This window comes from Aethalodelphis obliquidens, unplaced genomic scaffold (assembly GCF_003676395.1).
Source record: "Aethalodelphis obliquidens isolate GAN/ISIS:26980383/991018 unplaced genomic scaffold, ASM367639v1 scaffold40, whole genome shotgun sequence".
Taxonomy (NCBI): Eukaryota; Metazoa; Chordata; class Mammalia; order Artiodactyla; family Delphinidae; genus Aethalodelphis; species Aethalodelphis obliquidens.
Genome location: NW_020837984.1, coordinates 7,005,650 through 7,030,848, shown reverse-complemented (window position 1 = coordinate 7,030,848; position 25,199 = coordinate 7,005,650). Strand labels below are relative to the sequence as shown.

Genomic DNA, 25,199 nt, shown 5'->3' with positions numbered 1-25,199 from the left:
GAACCCGTGTCCCCTGCATCGTCAGGCGGACTCTCAACCGCTGTGCTACCAGGGAAGCCCGAAAGTTTCTTTTTTAAGTTGAATTCTATAAGGTTATTTTTATAATTCTTAACCTTAGGAAAATGTAGGTTATATAACTTTGGGGGTTGATTAATCTTCACTGTTGAGTTCTGTTCATAAGTCAGTGTTTTCAGGAATCAAAAGTAAATGTTTTTTTCAGAAATCACCAGTATCCTTGTATTAATGTATTAGGGCATTGATTCTAAAACTTATAAATATTTACTTCTGAACAAGTATATTTATCATAGAGTTAATTTAAAACATTTTCTTTTATTATTATAATTGAATACTAGTATTAGAAAGTTTAAGACGTGTGAAAACGTTAAGAATTGTGATGTTATAGCTGGTTAATATTTCATCATTAAAATATCTGGATATATTGAATTGAGTTTGGATAAGAATTGGTAGAAGTTGGGGTGTTAGTAGTATAGCTGTGTTTAAAGCTTCTTATAGGGAGATGCCTGCCTAGAAGGAAGCTTGGAGATTTCAGAAAGTTTTTGTTTGTAAGTCAGTTGGTGGAAACTAATGGTGAAGTCTAGGAAACCAGCTAAGTGTCTGTATCAGCATGTCAGTAAATAAGAGAAGTAGGCACAGTATTTATTGAGAAAATACCCACATAGAAAACTTTCATGTAGATCAGAATTGATCAGATTGTAGAAGTGTTCAGAAAAGCCATAGGCCTTTGGGCTTCCCTGGTGACGCAGTGGTTGAGAGTCCGCCTGCCGATGCAGGGGATACGGGTTCGTGCCCCGGGCCTGGAGGATCCCACATGCCGCGGAGCGGCTGGGCCCGTGAGCCATGGCCGTTGAGCCTGCGCGTCCGGAGCCTGTGCTCCACAACGGGAGAGGCCACAGCAGTGAGAGGCCCGCGTCCCGCAAAAAAAAAAAAAAGCCATAGGCCTTTAAAGCATACTTATTCACCTCCAAAAATGAAATCACATTTTCCCCCGACAAATCAGTTCTTTCTCCAGATTACTCTACCCTTCAGTGTACCACCCTCCTCCTAGTCACCTAAAACTTAGAGACTTGGGGCTCTTTTCATATACTTTTATTTCCAAACATGAATAATGATGTTAGTGGTGATAAAAATAGCCAGTATTTGTTGATGCTTACTATGTGCCAGATACCTTTTAAATATTATTAACTTCAAGATACACAACTTATTTGAAGTAGGAATTCTCATTTTAAAAATGAGAATGTATAAGCTATGAGGTAATAAATAATTTGCCCAAGGTCACAGTTATAAATTTTTATAAATTTATAGATTTTATAAGTAGTGGAGCTAGAATTTCTATAATTCATTTTATAAACACTCATTTTATTAATAGTCAAGCAGTCTGTTTTCTGTAATTCATATTCTTGAGTGCCACATTATACTGTCATTAATCTCTAGTTATCTTAAGGCTAAAATATATCCCATGTTTTTTTTTCACAAGTTGACATTCCCACAAACACTGTTCCAGTTCTTTAACCAACATTTGGATCAGTTTTCTTCCCTCAGCCTCCCCCATGCTTGTTAATTCCTTATCCTTATTAAATGAGGAAGGCATTAATGATATTGGTAGAAAGCACATGGGCTTGAGAATCATACAGACCTGCATTTAGGTTATGAATCTATTGTTTTGATCTTATTTCAGTTACTTACCACTCTAATAAATCCCCATTATTTACCTCATGAGTTTTTTCCTGTTTTTATTTTTTTTAATTAATTAATTAATTTATTTTTGGTTGCGTTGGGTCTTCGTTGTTGTGCGCAGGCTTTCTCTAGTTGCAGTGAATGGGGGCTACTCTTCCTTGCGGTGTGCAGGCTTCTCATTGCGGTGGCTTCTCTTGTTGCGGAGGACGGGCTCTAGGTGCATGGGCTTCATTAGTTTTGGCACGTGGGCTCAGTAGTTGTGGCTCATGGGCTCCAGAGTGCAGGCTCAGTAGTTGTGGCGCACGGGCTTAGTTGCTCCGGGGCATGTGGGATATTCCCTGACCAGGGCTCGAACCCGTGTCCCCTGCATTGGCAGGTGGATTCTTAACCACTGAGCCACCAGGGAAGCCCCCCTCATGAGTTTTTTTAAAGAATTAAATGCAATAATTTAGTAAGCTCTATCTGGCACATAGTAGGTTATGTATAAATTGTAGTTACTTGGCTAAAACAAACTATGGTATAAAATAAACAAGAAACTTGCCTCCTACCCCCATTTAGATTGTCTACTGCATAAAAAATAAATTCTACTTTATTCAGTCTAGTATTCTGGGCTCTCAAAAATCTAAACTCAACAACTTTTCCTGTTTTATTGTTCAGTGATTGTTTTAGACATTCTATTCTTCATGCCTGTCAAATTATTTCTGATATGTTTCCTTAAATTTACTCTGTTCCACAGCTTGGCTTACAAAGTTACCTCTATACAAGATGCATTCTTTTTAAATCCTTTTAAAATTCTAAGTGTTCTTCAGAGTCTCTTCTTTAATTATTCTTCTTCAAGCAGTGATGAGGATTAAAGCCTTCTGATTCTGTATCTCCATACATTCTCTATAAAAACCTTAAGATCAACAAGGAACAGGAATAAAACCACACTGACCAGCATTATTAGGAGGCAGAATTCAAATTACATGTCAACAGAGAAATAAACACTTAAGTTGCAAAAAAGCTCCCACCAGAGTCACAGCCTGTGGGCTTGAAGAGCAGGGATGGGAACTTAAGAGAGGAGCATGGAAGACATAGATGAGTCATGCTCAAAAAGAGAAAGTCCAACATTCAGTGCCAAAAAATGTACACAGATCTGAGACTTGGTTGTTGACAGCATCGACAACAGGGAAGTTGCTCACTTTGTTAGTGAAGGCAGACAGGCAGAGCCTCACAGAAGCATTCCTTCTTTTTTTTTAATTTAAAGAAGCATTGTTTCTGTGGTGGAAAAAATGTGGTGCTCTTTGGAGATGAGTTTTATACTTTTCTAGGGTACACCAGAGTATCCTTCCAGTCCTCCAGTCTGCCTTGTTTCCTGATATTTTAGGAGAATAAAATCTTAGAACAGAGAGCTGTCCAGACTATTTTGTTATAATTCCCTTGATTCTTCAGGCTAAAAACAGAGTTGTACATTTGCTGCTCTTTGTTAAAGCATACTGATTTCATGAGTTTCTGGCACATTACTTTGCATTCGTTCTGTGGCGATTATAATAGTTGGCAAGTTCTAAGATTTTCATGTAGGACAAAAAGATTCTTGTGGCATTAAAGATAACATTTCATTTCATAAATGGACGTGTTACATATTTCTTGAATCCAGTTGCCGCTAGAGAAAATTCTGTGTTAACATTGAGACTATCAAGTGAAAGATTTTTTTTAAGGTGTCAGTTTGTCACTAAAGTTTCATGCCCGTGGGGAGATTATTTTTGTCCTATATTTTCTGTAATGTCAGGAGCCATGGACAAGCCCATGAGAGTTTATTAGTATTGATAACACTTTTGATTTGCATCCCAAGAAATTTCCTGGTTGGTGATTTCAGCAACCAATGGGATCCTGACAGAGCAGGCGGAGTCCTTTGAAGTGTGCAGCCAATGGTACTACTGTGGAAGCCGAAGAAGGGAGGACAAAGGGACTGGATCCATGCCTTCTAGGGTTATAGGTCACTTACTCTGAGATGCAAGTATAGGGGAAGGAAGTATTCAGGAAATAAAGGCACTTTGTAAAGGACAAGAAGACATCATTCCCCTTTTATGTCTGTGACCAACGTTCCCGATACTCAGGGCATATGATATATGATAGATCTCATGTTTGAACCTGTACTCCAAGGTCTCTGCTACAAAAATCTCTGTCCTTTTAGTAAAAGGATGAAAACTATTAAGAGCAGGCCTTGAATTTTATCTGAATAGTGTTCTAGTTTGTGAGTTCCACCCCCCACCCCCCACCCCCAGTTCCCAGCCACCTTGCCGTAAGTACTTTCATCTTCATGAAGGGCACTGCAACAGTGACGAAGCAAAAGTTCATCTTTTCCAACGTTAACATGAGACAGTAAAGAGAAGCAAAGATATATCCAGCAAACTCAACCTTTAGGAAGCCTTAACTTAAAACTTCAGTGACGAATCTAGTGTAGTTTTTGAAACCAGCTAACTTTAGGAAGCTTTTAGAATTTTGCACTTAACTTAAAGATGTTAAGAAATTGATTTAAGAGGCTCTATGACTCTCTGCAAGTTGAGATATAGATCATGGCCCAGACTGGCTGCTGCCTTTTGTTGGCAAGGTAATTTGGGCAGTTCCTCCACAGCCAGCCTTTTGATTTGTAACATAGAGATAAGAACTCATGATTGATTTAGTCTCATTGATTGGGTACTCAGGTGCTTGTGGGAACTAGAATATTGTGATACCACAGTCACAGTTCAATATGCAGTTCATGGAGTTGCTAAAGGAATCCTAAAATGCAAACCTGATCATTACTACCTTTTTTTCCCCAACACCCTTCAGTGACTTCCTTATGTTCCCAGAACAGTATCAAACTCCTCTGACATTCATGCTGGCCGTGATTTGGCCCCTGCTTACCTCTTTAGACCCATCTCCTACCCTTCTTCCACCACAGACCAACACTTGCTTCTTAAAATGCTGTTCCTATAAACTGAATTCCCAGAGAACCATGTGAAATCACCTACTTAACAAGCTTTCAGAGCAACTCTTAAATTATCCATTGAATTTTGTACATATGAATTACAATTACTTAGATTTGAAATAACATTCAGAAATGCTCATTTTGTATCCACTGTTTTATGAATTAGACTTATGGAAATGATATTTTATTAACATTTCTTGTTAAAGGAATATATATTATCCCTGGAGGGACAATGATAATGAAACATGCAATTTCTAGATGGAAATGTTTTTTATTAGCTATTCTAATTTATGTATATATTGCATAATTTTAAATTTATTTATTTATTTTATTTCTTTTTGGCTGTGTTGGGTCTTCGTTGCGGTGCGCAGGCTTCTAATTGCGGTGGCTTCTCTTGTTGCAGAGCCCAGGCTCTAAGCCCAAGGGCTTCAGTAGTTGTGGCTTGCGGGCTCTAAAGCGCAGGCTCAGTAGTTGTGGTGCATGGGCTTAGTTGCTCCACGGCATGTGGGATCTTCCCGGACCAGGGATTGAACCTGTGTCCTCTGCGTTGGCAGGCGGATTCTTAACCACTGCGCCACCAGGGAAGCCCCATATTGCATAATTTTAAAATGACATTTCTTTTGTTCCACTGTTGAGTTCTTATCTACTTATCTAATTTGAAAGTATGTGTTCTAATAATTTGCAGATTTTTATAATATTAAATAACATAAATCTCACATGTAACATTTGGCTTTGTGGCCATTTTTTGTGTGTATAACCAAAGATATAATTAAAATATTTAATAATTATGAATGTTATTAAATGGAATTTTACTTATTTTGTATAATTTAAGATTAGGACCATTAAATCTTTAAAAATAATTAAGAAATAGGATCTCTCAGTTAATTATTTTAATGACTTTTTAAATACAGGTACAGCCATAGTGCTGAAGTTCAAGTGCGGCTTCAGTTCTTAACTTGCGTGTTTTCAACTCTGGGATCACCTGATCATTTCAGTAAGTTTTTAAATCAGTATTTTAGTCAGTTTTTAGATCTTCCTTGGCTCTTGAAATATTCCAGTTAAATGTACTCATGCCTTTAGATTTCTGTGGTGATCACATTATTCTCAGTACTGAATGTCCTCTCAGTATGTATGGCAATGAGAACTCGCCACTGACACATTCTTGTTTCAGGCTCTGAAAGTGCCAGTTTCTTAATGAATAAATGACTCATTTCAGGAACAAAATATTTGGGATAGGAGAACGTATCATGTTAGAGTGACTGTATTTTTTATTACCTTTGGTTATAGAGTATTCCTTTTACTCCGGTTGGAAACAGCCACTGTCTGCATATTATTATCAGGGCTGATCTTATCCAAAATTGGTTGGCTTCATAGGTGATAGAGACTTAGACACCCTAGTTTTATTTAGATGAATCTCAAACTCAATTTCATTAACAGTTAATCTTATTTAAAAAAAAAAAAAACCAGGGACATTGGTCTGGTATATTCAGAGTGTGGACCATTTCCAAATCCACATGCTAGATATTCTCACAAGAAAGGAGGAAGCTTGATTTCTTTTGGCCAGAGCTCCTTTCTTCTTGCTAGACTATGTTTTCTTTCACACTCCACACACTTCTTTTACTGTGTGTCCCTGTCAACAAACCTCATTTGTTAGAAGGGCATTCTTTCTTTAGCTGTGGTTAATATAATCAAACTGATGAGCGTTTTGCTAGCCTGAGAGATGTCTTCATGACTCTTAAGTCCACGTATGCTTGAGATATGCCATGCATTTATTTTATTGTTTAAGTCTATAATTTCTTCTTTAAGTCAAGCTGTTTGTAATGTCACTAACATTGTGATACCAATAGATATCAAAATGAAGACACCTGTTTTTGATAGGAAACTTCTGTTTCATATTACTAGGTCATTTATTACACCCATTATGACTCATAATATATAAGAAACAAATAATATAAAATAGTTTTAAAAATCTTATACATGAGAAGTCAAGCCAAAACAAATATTGTCAGCATAAATAATTTCACATGACCATTAAGTTTCATGTTTGTTGAGTATAGATTTTTATTGGAAAATGTTAATCACTCTTTTCAGTATTTGAGTAATGAATTATTTATTTTGCTGCTCCCATTCCAGTGAACACAGTATGTATTCATACACAGTATGTATGGGCTTTCAATAGCTACTGTACATATAGAATCATACTGAAAACTTCACTTATCCCGCATCATAATTGTACTTATCTAACTGGCACAGTTCCTTTCAGGTATAATATGGTTACTCCAAAGTTATATTTGATAAGTTAATACAGGTTTTTAATATACCAATAACTGTATTCCTTTAAAAACTTAAAACAGTAACGGCAGCTTATACATTGCCTATTAAGATTGTGAATTGGTGATTTAGCCATTTATGAATACACTTTGGTTTTGTTTACTATAATTAACCTGGATGCTTTTTTTTAAGATTCTTACCTGTTTTTACCTATCTTCACTTATCTCTCTTCTTAATTACTTAATGTGTTTAAGTTATAATATACACTAAAGGTTATTTCTGGTTTTTTTATGTTGGCTCCCAGGGGCACAAATTCTTAGAACAAGTATTCCATACATTAACTGTTTTTGTGAGAAACTGATTGGATACATTTTTCTGACTAAACTCTTTAGACTGATATTGCTACTAGGTAAATATTGGGTTGGCCCAAACGTTCTGTTCAGGTTTTTCCATAACATCTTATGGAATACTTTCTGAGGTGCTTTTCATATTCTGAATCTCATCTACTTTTTTTAGGGGATGGTGGTTCTTACAATTCTGTCATCTTTTCAGATGCCTTCTGATTCTGGGGAATAAGCCTAGGCTCTAGAATCCCTTATGATATACTTTAGAAATCCCATTACACTTTTATTCTACCCTTTTGGATTGTCTCACTTATCCATATTCAGACTTGTGATTGCCCTAATGCCTTCTCTTTGATTCTTAATAGTTCTTCTGATTCCTTCTGCCACACTCTGGAATTATCTAATACTTGGGTCAAAGTAATATACAGATTTTGTCTCATTACATTGGCTTCTCAGCCAATTGTATCCCCTGATGTGTTGCTGTTCTGTTTTAGGCCGTCAGTTCCCTTTTGTTTTATTAATTATAAGGATCCCTTTTTTCATAGTTTTCAAAAATAATGCTTATTGGCATTTATTGTTTATCTCCTATGTGCATAGAATGAGCTTTGAACATGACATGGTATCCACTCTATTCTTAACCCTTAAACCTTAGAACTAACTGGACTTTGGGAATTCCCTTTAATCATGTTTGCTGTAATACAATGATATGTTCATATTTTAGGGAAAATGATTTCCAGAACAAATGATTCTTCTAGGATACTTACATAAGTCATGTTTTTTTAGATGATTTATATATGGAGTATATTTAACTACATTTGAAAGCATAAATTATATGAAATCTCTTATGAAATTTTATAGAATGATATGAAATATCTCCTTTATATTTCTATATATATTGGTGCTTCTAGTATATTTAATTAGGATGAAAATGTTGTATGTACCAGGATTTAAAATTTGTAATTTTTATCTAGGGTTAAGTTTGGAGCAAGTTGATATTTTATGGCATTGTTTAGTAGAAGATTCTGAGTGTTATGATGATGCACTCCATTGGTTTTTAAATCAAGTTCGAAGTAAAGATCAACATGCTATGGGAATGGAAACCTACAAACATCTTTTCCTGGAGAAGGTAATTTTATTTCTTGACTGTTTGTATTGTTTTTCTATATTTCCTTTTTCTTTCTTGAAATGTAAACTGTAATGTTCATTTTTTCCTGTTTGAAATACTTTTAAAAAAACTAGTCAAATATACTGCTTTTCAGCAGTCCTTATATAATTTTTGCCACTTAGATTTTGCTTTAATTTTGTCCTCTACAGTGTTTATATCTAAATGAATACTTAGTTTATGTTTACAAAAATGTTATGTTCCTTAGCTAAAGTACTTAAACTGACAGTAATTAGAGTAAACACTAATAAGTGTTTAGTCTTGGTAAACACTAATAAGAAATGTGGGGGCTTTTGGTGTGTATTTTAAAAAATCATGAGTAACATTGTAGTTCAATTTTTCAGGGGTGGTGCCCACCCCACTAGTGTGAGAGCCGTATTCTGCAAGTCTTTCCCTAAATGGTATGGTTTTAGCCAGTCTTCCCACAGATATAAGCCAGTGTTCAGATTTGTAGATTTCTGGGAAGGCGTTTTTAGGAAGTGCTGTCATGGTACTAAAGATACTCCTCTATCCAATTTTTGTTTTTATTTATCAGGTGCCACAGTTGGTTCAGGTGATAATTTTCCATTTGAATTTTAAAACATTTATGATAAAGCAATAGACTTTATTATTCCTATGCTAATATTTGAGATTATAAAGGCTCTCTGGGAAGTCTCTGTGACAGAATTGAGTACATATGAATGAGTTTTGGTAATGTAAACTAAATCACTTAATAGATCCAAGACAAAGCTACAAATAGACCTTCAGTTATCTTAATTTCAAGCTCTAACTTATATACAAACTGTACATGTGGCTATACATATTATAAATGTGTGTAGTGTAGGTATACAATAAATAATAAAATTTAAAAATTTCCTTTGGTTCGGGTCGATGTACATCTCAAAAATTGAAACACGTATCAGGTTTCACTTATGTCATGAATAAAATTTTCATTAAATTATTATCTATTTCTAAATTGTCACTAAAAATCTCAGTTGATACATTTTTTTCTGCAATATTTTTTAGTAAAACTAGGTTTATTAATTTAAATCTGTTATGTTAAATCCAGTAAAATGAAATCTGCTAACTTAATTATCATACTAAACCCTTAAAAAATTTTTTTTTTAAGATGCCCCAGCTAAAACCTGAAACAATTAGCATGACTGGCTTAAACCTGTTTCAGCATCTCTGTAACTTGGCTCGATTGGCTACCAGTGCCTATGATGGTGGTTCAAACTCTGAGGTATGGATTTAGGTTTGTCATTTTATTAGGTCAGCTTGTAGAATTTTTGTTGTTGTTGTTCCTCAAATTAGATTATTGAATTATATAGTCTACCAAGCACTGAATTTACTAACTATGCAGACTTTTATTCTAAGGTTTTAAAAAGTTTTATCTTTTGGTTTTAAAAAGTTTTATAAAGCAAAGTTGATAATTTTGCATTACTAAAGATAACCTTGGTTGTACATAATGAAAACTTGGGATACAAACTTCAAGCTATGAAATAAGTAAGTCACGAAGATGTAATGTACACACAGGGAATATAATCAATAATACTATAACAACTTTGTTTGGTGCTGGATGGTAATTGATCTTATTGCAGTGATCATTTAATAATGTATAAAAATATTGAATCACTGTGCTGTACACCTGAAACTAATGTAATATTATATGTTAACTATAACTCAATTAACATGACTTATTATACATTCCTTGATTAGTAAAGAAGAAAGGTTGATTTGTCTAAAATCTGTTTTTCATGCCATTTGTTGTGGCCAGGCTTTTCGTTGCTCTTGGGCAACTCCAGAGTTCCTATTGGTAACTTCTGTTCTGGAATGGAGTCCACCTAAATCATTTCTGACCATGAGGCATGATGATCAATTCATTAACTGAAGACTGTCACAAATTGCTAGTCTTTTTTTTTTTTTTTTTTAACATCTTTATTGGGGACAAATTGCTAGTCTTATCTCTGTTTCTGAGTTCCATTTGCCTAGTTGGGTGGCTGCAAGATTTTGTTGAATGCATTATTCCTAAACTCACCTAACACAGATTGTTATTTGAAAGTCTTCCTTATTGGACATTTGTTTATTAATGATAGCTTTGATTTATGCAGTATACGCTAACATTTTTCATTAATTTTCTTTAGAGGTTGAGTTGTTTATAATAGAAAACTGATGTTAATCTATGTGGTAAAAAATAATTTTAATTGTATTTAGAATGCTTTCATAGTATCTTCCTACCTTCTTTCCTGGTTTGAATAGTGTTCTGTTTGTTTTTGTTTTTAATTTTTTGGTCCTAACTCTTACTTTGATAGCACTATGATAAGTTTCAATTTGGTTATTTCAGATAACCAGACAGATCTGATTTACCTAATTAGTCATACTCTAATTTTGAGATAATACTGCTTTTTAAGTAGATGATATGAACACTAAAGGTGTTCTGTCCCCTATCAGGTTATCTTTCTTCACCCTGTTCAACTTTAGAGAACTTTCACTCTCCACTTTTTCTGTAATTTTCAGTGAAAACTTTTTTTCATCTCATGGTTAATGTCATAAATTTAAATGTCACCTTCGTTAGCAAATCTTTTTAATTTTCTGTGAACACCTGAAAGCAATGACTTTTTCAGAATAAGTTGGATGAAAGCGTTAACATGTGATGCTAATAATTATGTGTTGTTTTTACTTTGTAGCATGTTTTGAGGACTTGAGTTTTTCCCACTATGTAGTCACAACTTTTGAGTTAAACATTATACACATACGTAGTTAGATGATTTATAACTAAGTATTTTTACAAGTACAGGTATGTTTCAGTGACTGAAGAGATTTCCAAGACTTTTATCATTATTATTAAATATTAGTTAATAACACTAAGTTATTTTTAAATATTTTATAGGATATTAAAACTCTTTGATATTGAATGCCTTTTAAATTTGTAACTGCTCTTCTAATAATTTACATTGTTTGACAAATAATAACATTTATAGATGTCATATTTTTCTTTCTTAGCTTTGTGGTATGGACCAATTTTGGGGCATTGCTTTAAGAGCACAGTCTGGGGATGTCAGTCGAGCAGCTATCCAGTATATTAACTCCTATTATATTAATGGTGAGTGATTTGAAATATTGTCTGATAGGTAATTTTTTATGCAAGTATTTTTTGTTTAGCTATAACTTGTTTTCTTTAATATAGCTAAACAAGAATATAGGATTGATATACATATCTAAACATCTGATTTTCAGGTAAAACGGGTTTGGAGAAGGAGCAAGAATTTATTAGTAAGTGTATGGAGAGTCTTATGATAGCTTCTAGCAGTCTTGAACAGGAATCACACTCAAGTCTCACTATTATAGAAAGAGGACTCCTTATGCTGAAGACACATCTGGAAGCATTTAGGAGAAGGTAATTTTTTAATACCACATTATTAGAATGAATTTTAGGCTTTTTTTTTTATGCTGATATGTCCAAAATATTCTTAAAATTAAACTAAAGGTTTTCTTGGGGGCAGGTAGAAAGCATAACTTACCAGAAGTGAAGGGTTAGTAATGGAAGTAATTTTTATTCATGATATGTACCATTTTGCTGTGGAATAGGCAATATAGGTTCCTGGTAAATACTGCAGAGCTTTAAAAATCATAAGACTGAGAAGATATGCATGAATAAGAATCTCTAGACAGAATTCCATCTCTGAGAAAGTATTACTATGATTGAAATGGCAGAACACCACTACCAAAAAAAGTTTCACTAAAACCCTCACCAAGAACATCAAATAATCTCTCATAGTTGAATCAAGTTGAGTCATTTGTTTCATTTGCTGTTTTTTTTTCTTCCTGGACTAGGAGACAGTATTTTAATTTTGAATTTCCATTTACCATGGAAACATGATCAAAAAATTCTGTGTTAATGAATATCTGTATAATTAATTTAGACATACCCTGTGTAATACAGAAATAAAGCAAATTAACATTTATGAATATATCGACTGAATTGAAAGGTGAGTAGATAGTTTTAATTAAGAAATTCTGTTTGTTAAAAATCATGAGTAAATGTAAAAGTACAAAGAACGGTTGAAAAAAATTGTTAAGATTAATAACTTCTTTCAACTTCAGAGCTCAGTTTGATAATGAAAAACTTATACAATTTGTAAATATTGACCTTTTGTTTAAAATATCAGGGAATACTGAATAAAGATTTTCTACACATTCCTTATAAATAACATGGCTCCATGCTTTAAAACATATAGGTATCGCAAAATTCTTTATTTTGATTATGATTATAATTTGTGGAAATTCTACTTAATTCCTTGTGTTTTTAAAGAATGTGTAAGGGAACGCTAGAGTTTTTTGCACAGAAACTTCACACTGCCTCATAATTTTGACCACTTTAAAAACTAAAAATAAAAAAGCAAATGTGATGTTTTATTCAAATTAATAAAAAATTAATACATACTCATAAAATTCAGATATTACACTAAGATAATACTAAAGAAAATCAAAGTCTCTATCTTTTCCTATCAGAGATATTTACTCGTAATGATACGATAGGTATTCTTCTAAAATTTTCTCTGTGCTGCAGGGCCTACAAACAAACGAAAAAGGTCCTTTTGATTCAAGCCCCTAGTCCTCATACAGTGTTACCAATGGTTTTAAAATAAGCGCTTATTTTAAAAGTCTTTAAAAACAAATTGTTTCCTAAGATTCAATGGTGCGTTTTATAAGTTTAATGAATTTCAGTTCAAAAATTCCTTCTCAGATGTACAAACTTTTTTCTAACTCAAAAAAATTGATTATAGTATCCTTGATAGAAGTCTTTGTATTTGTTTATGTTTTACTCTAAAAGTTAATGTTGGTGTTAAATAATTTATATAAATACTATTTTGTGGATGGCAAGTAAAGAAACTAGGAAACAGAATTGAATATTCAAAAGCTAAGAGCTAGTTTTAAAAATTATCTAGGAATTTTCATGCAAATCCTTGTGTAGTATCATTGTACAGTTCAGGTGCTTAATGTGCTTAGTGCTACTCCTAATTTAAAATTGCCTTAACATTTATAAAATGAAAATATAAAGTAATTATTGTGTTTATGTATTCCTTATATTAAAAAAGTAAATAAAAAATGTCTTTTTAAAGGGGTTGCTACTCCTAATTTGAAATTGCCTAACATTTATAAAATGAAAATATAAAGTAATTGTTGTGTTTATGTATTCCTTATATTAAAAGAGTAAATAAAAATGTCTTTTTAAAAGAGTATTCTTTAAAAGAAAAAAAAAAGGGGTATTCTTTTTAAAAAGAGTTAAGGTTATAGTCTTAAACAGTGGTCTCAACCAGAAGCGATTTTGCCAGAAGCGATTTTGTTTCCCAGGGTACATTAGATAATGCCTAAAGACATTTTTGATTATCACAGCTTAAGGGAGAAGGCGGTGCTGTTGGCATATAGTAGGTAGAGGACACTGCCAAACATCCTGCATTGCACCAGATAGACAGACCCCTCATAACAAGAAGTTATCAGGCCCAAAAAGATTACTGTTTTGCTCATAGAAGCTGGACATTGGATCACTTCTAGGAAATCAAGTACATTTATTCCCTTACTTGCCTTCCTTCTATTCTAGAATTGCTGATTAGTTTTAGACATTGATAATTTTTTCTTAACTAAATTCAGGTACCCTGGATCCTGTCTTCAACAACTGAAAATAAGTTAGAAAATTAATATTTAGTGAGTGTCATGCTAGATGCCTGTTTCCTTTGAAATATTAATCTTTATAACTCATTTTATGGTTTTAGCAGTCATGGAATCGGCTCTCAGTTTTTAGGCTGGTTAACATATATTTACTACAATACAGTTCTGTCTTTGAAAAATATTTCTTAATACCTTTTTTCCTCTTTTGAAAATAGGAACGACAGCTTGCCATTTACTTACCGGATTAGTTTGTTTCTTTAAATTCCTCCTGCCTCTGCTACTCCCCTGCGTCCCCCCACCCTCCTTTAAAAAAAAAGTGTTCCTAATGGGTCTTTTTTTTTTTTTCCCAGTAATTTTTCTTAGAAACTAATTTTTAAGGAGCTCTTAGCTATATTTACACATTTAACTTTGATTCAATATGATGAATCCAAACTTAAACTTAATGTTGTAGAGTAAATTGGGACGTACTGGACCCTTTTGTGGGTGCTTTCATTTTGTAAAATAGTAAAAACTTCTGTAACATTAAAATGGTTCATAATGATATCCTTCCTATGTGTGGTTTTTGTGTGTTTTAGGTTTGCATATCATCTCAGACAGTGGCAAATTGAAGGCACGGGTATTAGTAGTCATTTGAAAGCACTGAGTGACAAACAGTCCCTGCCGCTAAGGGTTGTATGCCAGCCAGCTGGACTCCCTGACAAGGTAGTTACATAGTTTTAGTTTCGAAATTGATAACATTTCCCAGTTCAAATATATGTTCTTTTTGTATTTTTAAATTGGTTGCATCTCATATTTCAGATGACTATTGAAATGTATCCTAGTGACCAGGTAGCAGATCTTAGGGCTGAAGTAACTCATTGGTATGAAAATTTACAGAAAGAACAAATAAATCAACAAGCTCAGCTTCAGGAGTTTGGTCAAAGCAGCCGAAAGGGAGAATTTCCTGGTAAGTCCATCAGTTCATATTTTCTAGGTTCTATTATATATCGACTTCACACCTTTACTTCTTTGAAGACTACCGAGCATGTTCATGACTCTCCCCGCACCCCTTCCCCCCACCCCCGCCATGCCCTCCCCTACCCTTGGTATGGTGCCATTGATTCTTAGACAGGAGTTAAGTTTTTTTTTTTTTAAGATGTTATTTGCAAACACTTGTCCTCATTTTTCTCAAAAAAATTCTACTTTTGGAGGTTATTTGATAAGCAGTTTGAGAACTAATAAGTTTAAGTGTCCATACACTACCTAGTACCCAATTTTACCCAATAAATTTTTTTTTCTATTTTGATATATTTTGTTGTTGTTTTGAAGCATATGAAAACAATACATCATTAAGTTCCATCTATGCATCTCCCCTTACCTCCAAAAAAGTATCATATTAAGAAATTTTTCATATGGGCCTGATAGGTATATTTGATTCTTCCCTTACTGTTAAACCACTGGTGCATCTTTAGTGTCTTTCCATAGCACATAAAATAGGAGCTAAACAGAGGAACAACCAAGAAAGCTGTTGATTACAGTTTAAAGGTCTGACATTGTAACAGGCTAACTATATATATAGGGAAAAAAGTCTTAAAGTTTTAAAAGCTTCTTTTTAGGACTTTTAACCTGCTTGTGTGCAGAGTGATAATTCTTTGACATCTTTTAGTAAGGAGGCAACAATATTGCTACACCATGCTTAAGATGAAAGTATATGTATGTGTCTTCTAAAGTATATCAGGTCCTTTTAATTAATTAATTAATTTATTTATTTATTTTTGGTTATGTTGGGTTTTCACTGCTGTGCTCGGGCTTTTCTCTAGTTGTGGCAAGCGGGAGCTTCTCGTCGTTGTGGGACGCGGGCTTCTCATTGCAGTGGCTTCTCTTGTTGCAGAGCACGGACTCTAGGTGTGCAGGCTTCAGTAGTTGTGGCTTGCGGGCTCTAGAGCGCAGTCTCAGTAGTTGTGGCGCACAGGCTTAGTTGCTCCACGACATGTGGGATCTTCCCAGACCAGGGCACGAACCCGTGTCCCCTGCATTAGCAGGCGGACTCTCAAGCACTGCGCCACCAGGGAAGCCCTAATAAGTATTCTTGGTTAGAGGAATAGAGGTTGAGAAGTCTCCTTCCTACCCCTATCTCTGAATCTCCCATTTCCCTTTCCTGAGGCAAATGTTCTTAGGTATTTTTCAAGAGATAATAAGATTATAATGTAAGAATATTTGTATATATACAGTTGACTCTTGAATAATGTGGGGGTTAGGGACACCAACCCTCCACACAGTCAGAAGTTCATGTATAACTTATAGTTGGCCCTTCATACCCATAGTTCTTTCATATCCATAGTTGTGCATCTGTAGACTCAGCCAACTGAGAATCATGTAGTACTGTAGTATTTACTACTGAAAAAATCTGCTTATAAATGGGTCTGCGCAGTTCAGACTGTTGTTGTTCAGGGATCAGCTATATACTTAAAACACAAATGGTAGCATTCCATTTATACTCTTGACCCCTTGTTTGTTGTGCTTAATATCTTAGAGAACATTCCATATTAGTACATATAGAAAGTTACCACATTCTTTTTAAGATCTGCATTGTCTGTAATGTGGTGGGTACCATGATTTATTTTACCTGTTCTCTATTAATGGACATTTGTTTCCTTTCTTTTGATATTATAGTATTATAGATAGTATCCTTAATACATACATTATCTAATGCATGTTGGCTAAATACCTAGGTATGGAATTTTGAGATCAAAAAGTATGTTTTTGTTAACATTGAAATATATTATACATAAAGAGAATATGAAATGAGTAATAATAAAATGAAGACCACCAATGTACCTACCACCCAGATTAAGGAGTAGAACATTATTAGAAGCTAGTTGTGTGTCCCTCCCTGATATCATCCTTTCCACTTCCCCTTAACACTATCTTGATTTGTTACTCTTTTTTTGGTGTTCTTTATAGTTTTACCTCCAGTGTATATATTCCTAAACAATGTATTTAGTTCTGTGAAACAGATAAGTGTGCACAAACTTGATGGATTAAGGAAAAGAGAGTATGGCCTTGTTAGGTCGCAGAAGAACACAAGCTAAAGAGGATGTACTTTCACCCTCTCTAAAGATTTGTGTAAAGCCTCATCTGAGGTTATCAGTGAGAAAATTCTCAAGTTTAGGTCTTGGCACAGTGAAGACATATTTTAGTGCTGTAATGTTGACAAGATGCTGAAATACCAACAGAAATACAGTCACAGAGTCTCTTCTTTTTCTAATCTCGTCATGACTTACTTTAGCTCTTAGGAATAGATCAAAATAGAATTTCTTCTGTGAGGTAATATGAATGTCTTCTGCTGATTTAAGCAGTAGGACATGAAAGTGAGAGTAAAAATTTCACTGTCATATTCTGGTAGTGAACATGACTGGTAAAGACAGTCTGGGTTCAGATAAGAATCTGGACCAGGTTCACTTGCCATTCTTTCCTTAGATAGAGAAGATATTATGAAGGCAGCAGAGATTTTGGTCATGTGGCCCTCAGTAATACATTTTTCTAGTCACACTGATCCTGTTCTCTATCCTTCACATCTGATGCATAGCAGTTGGATCTCCTTTATCATCCTCATAATTCTTTTTGTCTCTCTCCTATGTTGACTGTTCTCTTTCCAGTATTCCATACCTTCTTTATTGGTTCACTTTTTTATTTGGCTGGAATACAATGCAATTGTCCAGTAGCTTCTTGAGAGAATGATGATATGGGGTAAAGTCTGTGATTCTTTGAATGATCAAAAATACATTTCCCATACTTTAAGTGGTGATTTGGCTGGGTATAGAATTCTAGATTGGAAACAATTTTGTTTCAGAATTTTAGAGATATTACTACATTGTGTTTTGTGGTTCTGTTATTGCTGTTTAGAATTATGAAGCCATTCTGATACTTTTTTACACATCCAATTTTTTTTTCCTCTTCTAGAGCTTAATGAATCTTCTTGTTCCTAATATTCTGAAATTTTACAATACTAGGCCTGAGTATGGATCTGTTTTCAACAATTGTAATGGGTACTTTAATATTTAGAGGTCCATTTTAGTTTGGCAAGTTGTATCTTTAAGTTCGGGGAAATTTTCTTGAATTAGTCTTCCTGTGTTCTGTTTTATCATTTATCTCTAAATTCTTTATCTACGTGTTTCATCTCTTGGACTATTCCTAATTTACTTATCTTTTCTTTCCTATGGTTCATTTCTTTGAGTGTTAACTTCCTGAGAAATGTTCTCAACTTTATTTTACAATTCTTTTGAGTTTTTCATTTTTGCTGTCATGCTTTTAATATCAGACATCTGTTTTGTGTCCTCAGAGTACTTCTATTATCTTAGTTGAGATATCTTTTTGAGAATATTGGGGTTTTTTCTTTCCTTAATTGTTGAATCTTTAAAAATCCAGACTGATGGTGCCTGCATTTCAATTAGAATGTTTAGCTAATTACCTCATTATTTTCTGTTAATCTCATCTCGTCTTTAACCTTATATTTACCACTCTGGCATTCTTTATTCCTACGTATAGATTGAAAATTTTCCATTTGCTTTCTTTTTTCTTCCTCTTTCTAATGAATTTCCCTTAAAAATGTTTATGTTGCAGATCTGGTGATGAATTTTCTCAAGCTTTTTTTGTTTGAATAAAAAGTTTGTTTTGCCTTCAATTTTGAAAGAAATTTTCACTGGATATAGAATTCTAGGTAAAGAAATTTTTTTTCTTTCAGGACTTTATAAAAAAATTTCCCATTATCATTTGGCTTGCAAAGTTTCTGACCAAAAGTCTGTGGTTTTTCTTATCTTTCATCCTTTGTATACAATGTGTCTTTTTAACTGTGCTTCGTTTTAAAGATTTTTCTTTAACATTGATTTTCAGCAGTTTGATTATTAATGTGCCTTGTTGTGTTTTTGTGTTATGCAGCTTGGGTTTAGTTCAGCTTCTGGGTCTGTTGTGTATTTATAACATTTATCAAATTCGAAAAAGGTTAGCAATTATATATTTTTTCAAATATTTTTTTCTTTTTCCTTACCCTTCACCATAATTTCTGGGCTTCTAATTAAATGTATCTTAGTCTGTTTGTTAGTGCCTCACAGATCACTGAGGTTCTGTTCTTTTCCTTTATTCCTTTTCTTTTTTTCTTCTTCTCTCTTTTTCTTTTCCTTCTCTTTCTACCGCTTTGATCCCTCTTCTCTTTCCCTCCTTTGTCAGGTGTTGATCTTGTTCCTGTGCCAAATCAGTATAAGTCAGATTATGGATTATAAATTTGTGTCTGGCTTAGGATTTATCTTTTTGAGGTCTTGATAGTAACTGTAAGTGCATTTGATTTCCAGCTTGCAAACTTGTTTGCTATTATCTGTTCTCTTTTTTTCCCTGTCAGATGTTTGTAAAATTTCTAAAATTTACTTTATTGCAGCTTCAGAGGATAAAAATTAGATATGTGTTGTTTAATATATCATCATAAGCTAAGAATTTCTAAGATTTCTTTTTCCTTTTCTTGTTTTGAAACATTCATTGCATTAATATATTAAATTTTGGGGGACTTCCTTGGTGGCACAGTGGTTAAGAATCTGCCTGCTAGTGCAGGGGACACAGGTTCGAGCCCTGGTCTGGGGAGATCCCACATGCCGCGGATGCTAAGCCTGTGTGCCACAACTACTGAGCCTGCTCTGTTGAACCCAGGAGCCACAACTACTGAGCCCACGTGCCACAGCTACTGAAGGCCGTGCACCCTAGAGCCCGTGCTCCGCAGCAAGAGAAGCCACTGCAGTGAGAAGCCCATGCACCGCAACGAAGAATAGCCCCTTCCCACCACAATTAGAGAAAGCCTGCACACAGCAGCGAAGATCCAATGCAGCCAAAAAATAAATTAATTTTTAAAAAAAAGATACTAAATTTTTTAAAGATAGCAACTTTTTCGAGAACCGTTAAGGAATAAGCAATTCTTAAGTTAAAAAAGATCCTCAAAAGTAGTAGAACATAGAAAGCTGCTCAGTTAACTGTAAAAACCAATTCAGCCGTTATAATTGAAAGTTGATACGTTATGTACACAACATGTAGGCCTAATTCACATATCAAATAGAGTCCAAAATCCTAGATAAACTGCTAGCCATCTTAGTTCTATTTTGTAACAAAGTCGTGCATGCTTAGGGTCTCTAACAAACTGGGAAGCAAATCAACTCCATATTATCTTAGCAATACATCACTACTAAGGATGTTTTATCTCACTATTGTAAAAAGATGGAACAGTCATAGATTTATTAGATTATCTCAGTAACATAGAAAAGAAATTTTATTAATAAAAATCTACCGAAGTATTAAAAGTTTAATATAGAGTTTCTGTTCATCTAGTAGCCCATGTTTTTCTTAAGCACTAATTTTAAATGATTTGGATAAAACATTACTATCAGAAGAGGGAACTCAGTGATAATTTGAGGGTAATATAATGATGAATAGGAAACTAAAGAAATCAAGTGTTTTGTAGCAATTTAAAAAACATAAGATACTTGTTTGTTTGTTTTGCTGCACGTGGCTTGTGGGATCTTAGTTCCTGACCAGGGATTGAACCCAGGGCAGTGGCAGTGAAAGTGGTGGAACCTAACCACTGGACCACCAGGGAAGTCCCTAGTTAGGGTACTCTTAGTGTGACGTGTTTGTGGAATATATGAGAATAAAACATTTTTGAGATATGTAAATGAACACTTGAATAAGTGATTATACCTAGCATCTCTATATAAAATATTGTAGAGATGCCATGTTAATTTCTTAATATATTTTACCTAAATCTGAATGAATTTTTACTTTAAATTGGATGAAACTACTCTGAATAATAAACTGTGTGAATAAACTAAACAGTATCAGAAGTTCTGAGAGGAAAACCTGAAAGGATAATAGATGAATTTCAATACTAGCTATTATACATTTAAAAACTACAATATTATCTCATAAAGAGTGTTAATTAAATCACAATAGATAGCAAAGAAATAGTCTTATGAGATGTTCGGTTTAGGGGCAGAAAGAAAAACCCTGCTTCTCTCATGTTCAGGATGAACTTAAAGTATTCTTTATACACACATGCGCGTGCATACACACAATAAACTCTAGGACAATTCAGAAGATATAGGATTGAAAATTTATCAAACTTTTGGGAGGGCCAAGGTTTCTAGGCTTAGAAATAACAAGAAGGGAAAAGAACATAGGTTTAGCTACACAACAATTAGCAATTTTGCTACACAACAATTATATATTTTTTTAATATATAATTTTATTTATTTATGCATGCTGCCGCGGGTCTTAGTTGCGGCATGCAGACTCTTAGTTGTGGCATGCAGACTCTTAGTTGCGGCATGCATGCGGGTTGTAGTTCCCCAGCCAGGGATCAAACCGGGCCCCCTGCATTGGGAGCATGGAGTCTTGCCCACTGGACCACCAGGGAAGTCCCATACACAACAGTTATATTTAAGGAAAAATACTGAAATGAATCTTACTGGAGGAACTCATTTTCCTTTCCTGTGTTTGAAATATTTTCAGGTAGAATTTTCTTACTTGAGTGGAGGGAAAAGGTAATTTTAAAACGTTATGTGTTGTTGTGGAAAGCAGTAATCGTGCTTCACTCATTCCTGAAAATAGTTGGTTAGCGCCTATCCAATGGAATTTTCCTACATTAAGTTAATAAAATTTAACAATATTTGAGTTTAATTATTCATCAGATATTTCATCATTTTGCTTAACTTTCTTCCTCTGTCCAGCATTTTCTTTAAAAAAATTTTTTTTTCATGGATTAAACAATAATTAATTTGAATGCCTGCTGTTCTAATGCTGGGAATACATGTGTGCCTTTGTGGAACTGGGTTGGGTTTTTTTTAGTGGGGGAGACAGATACTTAAATATAATATCAGATGCTAATAAGTGCTTTACAGAAAGATAAAGCAGAGTAAGGGATTAATAGTGAGATGAGGCTTTTTAGATTGAGTAGTTAGGAGGAAGGCCTTTTAGAGCTCACATTTGATGAAAGACTTGAACTGTGGGAATGATCCATATGCATTCCTGGGGAGGAGCATCTTAGACCTTGAGATGGGAACATGCTTGATGCTTTCAAGAAAGAACATGCTTGTGTGGCTAAAGCATATTTTGGTAGGGACGATGGTGGGAAATGAAGTTGAAGCAAAGAGGACTTATGAATTCTAGAAATGAATTGCCTCAGTCTATTGAGTTCGTTGAGCTTACTGTAATCTAGAATGTTGTAGCTCATCTTTTTTCTTTTCTTGTCAGAACTTTTTTTCTGCCATATAATCTATTTTGTGTTGATAGGTAGTAACAGGGAAGAGAAAACTCGATCATTATAAATACATGCTGGTTACTTGTGAACTAAGGCATTAATGAATCTGTTTCTCCTGCATGTATTGCTAAGGGGAAAAGCTGTAGGTTCCCAGAAAGCTCTGTAGTGTTTTTTACTTGTAAAAATTTTCATATTATTAAGCAAGCAAGAATTGATCTTATTAGAGTGGTGCTAAAGGAGGATTTTCTTATAATTTTTACTGCCTAAGGCTAACATCAGACAACAGAAAATAATATAAGAAGTATGCTTGGCTCTGTTTCTTCTGCACTCAAGAATTCTATTTAAGCTTAATGTCCAGTGGAATTAATTACTATAACTGTGTATTCATGTTGGCAAGTAAGTTAACTCTTATAAAAAAGTTCACTTATGTTTTCTGTTTTTAAGGAGGCCTTATGGGACCAGTCAGGATGATTTCATCTGGACATGAATTAACAACAGATTATGATGAGAAAGCACTTCATGAGCTTGGTTTTAAGGACATGCAGGTACGTGTAAATGTGGTTTGAGTTTTAATCATCTGTTGACTTATAGTCAATAGTTGTTTAGTTGAAGATACAGTTCAAAAACAGTTCTTACTGCTTTTGTTAAAATTGTAAGGGAAGTTATTTCCTACCTCACAGATTTATTAAACCAAAAACTTGATATGTCTAATTATGTGTTGATTTTTTCCCCCCTGTTGCTCCTGTTTTTATAGATGGTATTTGTATCTTTGGGTGCACCAAGGAGAGAACGGAAAGGGGAAGGTGTTCAGCTGCCAGCATCTTGCCTACCACCCCCTCAGAAGGACAACATTCCGATGCTTTTGCTTTTACAAGAACCTCATTTAACTACTCTTTTTGATTTATTAGAGATGCTTGCATCATTTAAACCACCCTCAGGAAAAATGGCAGTTGAAGATAGTGAGGTGACTATATCATTTCATTTTCACAAAATCTTGTTTTGTCTTTCTGTTGAGTGGAAAATAATTTTCTCAGTAATCTCTTAAAAGCAATAAAACCAAGGAATCAGTTTATTAATTCATTAACTATTTAAGTACCTAATATATCCCAGGCGTGCTGTTCACAAGGATCAAAATAGACACAGTTTCAGCCTTCATTGAATCCAGTGGGGAAGACAGGTAATTGACATGCCTAAGAGATAGTTTCAAGTAAACTAACAGATAAATAGTTTCCGGTAGAGATAGTTGCTACGACTTGCCATTATTAAGGACTGGTGATAGACAGACTGTTTATATTTTATTTGGTCAAGGAAGGTTTCTCTGAGGGAGACCATATAAATCTGAGCTTGCAGGGTGAAAAGGAGCCTACTAAATGAAGTGGATGAGGAATGATCTGGATAAAGTAAACTGATTCCTGAAGCCCTTGATATAAGAAGGAGTTAGGCAGGTCTGGGAATTGTTTGGGAGCTGGTAAGTAGAGTGTGGAAGGTAGTGGGAGAGTAAAATGAGGGGAATGAAAAGAAAAGATAAACAGAGTCAAACTGGCCATGGCAGGCTATTTCCAGTTCACTCAAAGTAAAGTGGACAGCATTGAAGTATTTTAAGCAGAGAGAGAGACATATGTTTTGATTTTTGACTTAAAGGTAATAGGTTTGTTTGGCAAGAATAGAAAAAACAGTAAGGAACCTAATGTAGTAGTCCAAGGAAGAATTGACTTTAAATAACATCTTTTTAGTGATGACTCACAAACTTAGTTCTGCAGACCAAACCTCTTCTCTGAGTTCCAAACTCATATATCCAGTTGTTTACTTGATGCTTCCACTTGATGTCCCATAGGCATCCATTCTTCTTCATTCAACTGGAATCCACCCAGTTGCTCATGCCAGAAACCTGGATGCCATCTCTGTTTTTCTTCTTCCTGAACCCGAGTCTATCCCTACTTCTAATCCAATCTACCACAAGTAATGTTGTTTTGACCTGTTGTCCACTTAATTTATTTCCACTGCCGCCATTCTGTTTCAGGGCACCATCTTTCTTGGAAGAATCATTATTTTGAGACTGAGTGGCAAATAAAATAGTGGTGCTTTTATGACTTTCCTTATGTTAGGCTAACTGTTCTTTCTTTCCCAACAATGTTAAGTGGCTTCTTTCTATGTTTCCAGAATGTGTTTGGTCATGAATGACCAAATTGAGTCATCTGTTCCCCATAACCTGGTTTCTTTTGTGGTGGCATATTCTTAAATTCCTAAGAAATCCCCTTTTTGTTCAAGCAGAATAATCAATAATAGATGTCCATAAACCTTCATTTCCTCACCTGTTAAATTTTATGCCATAAATACTTAATAACCTTTTACTTCATGTCAGCAGTGTATTGCCAGTTTAAAAGAAAGATAATTATAAGAATTTCCCAGTTTTCCAGGAGGGTGCTAGTGTTCTACACAGTGTGTTATGGGAACATAAGCAGTAAACAAAAATTTGGGGAAGATTTCTGTAAAAGAGGAGTTATTTAAATTGGGTCCAACTGCTGATAAAAGAAGGAAGAGAAGCATTACAGAGTCACAGAAAAGTGAATGGCATGATTGAAAAATTGGGAGTGTGAGTATGATGTAATTCAAATATAAGGACAGAAAGGGAGATTGTAAGCTATACCACAAAGGACCTTAAGAGGTTTTTATTCTTAGTAAAATAGATGGCTGTTATCATGGAAGATTTTAAAACAACAAAATGAGATCTTTTTTGGACTTTCAGAAACAAAGTTTTGGTGTTAGTGTGGAGGATTATATTAGAGAAAACAAAGACCAGAGGTACAAGAGCCAGTTAGTAGGTCATTGTAATTGTCCATTTGAGGCCTAAACCAG

The 25,199-nt window shown here is 34.4% G+C and overlaps 1 protein-coding gene across 7 annotated transcripts in view; it reads left to right on the top strand.

Moving 5' to 3' along the window:
* Window positions 1-25,199, top strand: part of USP34 (ubiquitin specific peptidase 34) — a 231,649-nt gene that overhangs the window by 119,817 nt on the left and 86,633 nt on the right. For 6 of the 7 annotated variants that reach the window (XM_027131778.1, XM_027131782.1, XM_027131780.1 and 3 more), the window contains 9 exons: window positions 5,557-5,639; window positions 8,232-8,386; window positions 9,531-9,644; window positions 11,405-11,504; window positions 11,639-11,798; window positions 14,647-14,773; window positions 14,870-15,017; window positions 22,788-22,888; window positions 23,098-23,307. In XM_027131778.1, the coding sequence (XP_026987579.1) occupies window positions 5,557-5,639; window positions 8,232-8,386; window positions 9,531-9,644; window positions 11,405-11,504; window positions 11,639-11,798; window positions 14,647-14,773; window positions 14,870-15,017; window positions 22,788-22,888; window positions 23,098-23,307 (1,198 nt within the window). The remainder of the gene's footprint in view (window positions 1-5,556; window positions 5,640-8,231; window positions 8,387-9,530; window positions 9,645-11,404; window positions 11,505-11,638; window positions 11,799-14,646; window positions 14,774-14,869; window positions 15,018-22,787; window positions 22,889-23,097; window positions 23,308-25,199) is intronic. The other variant, XM_027131781.1, reaches the window with a different exon arrangement.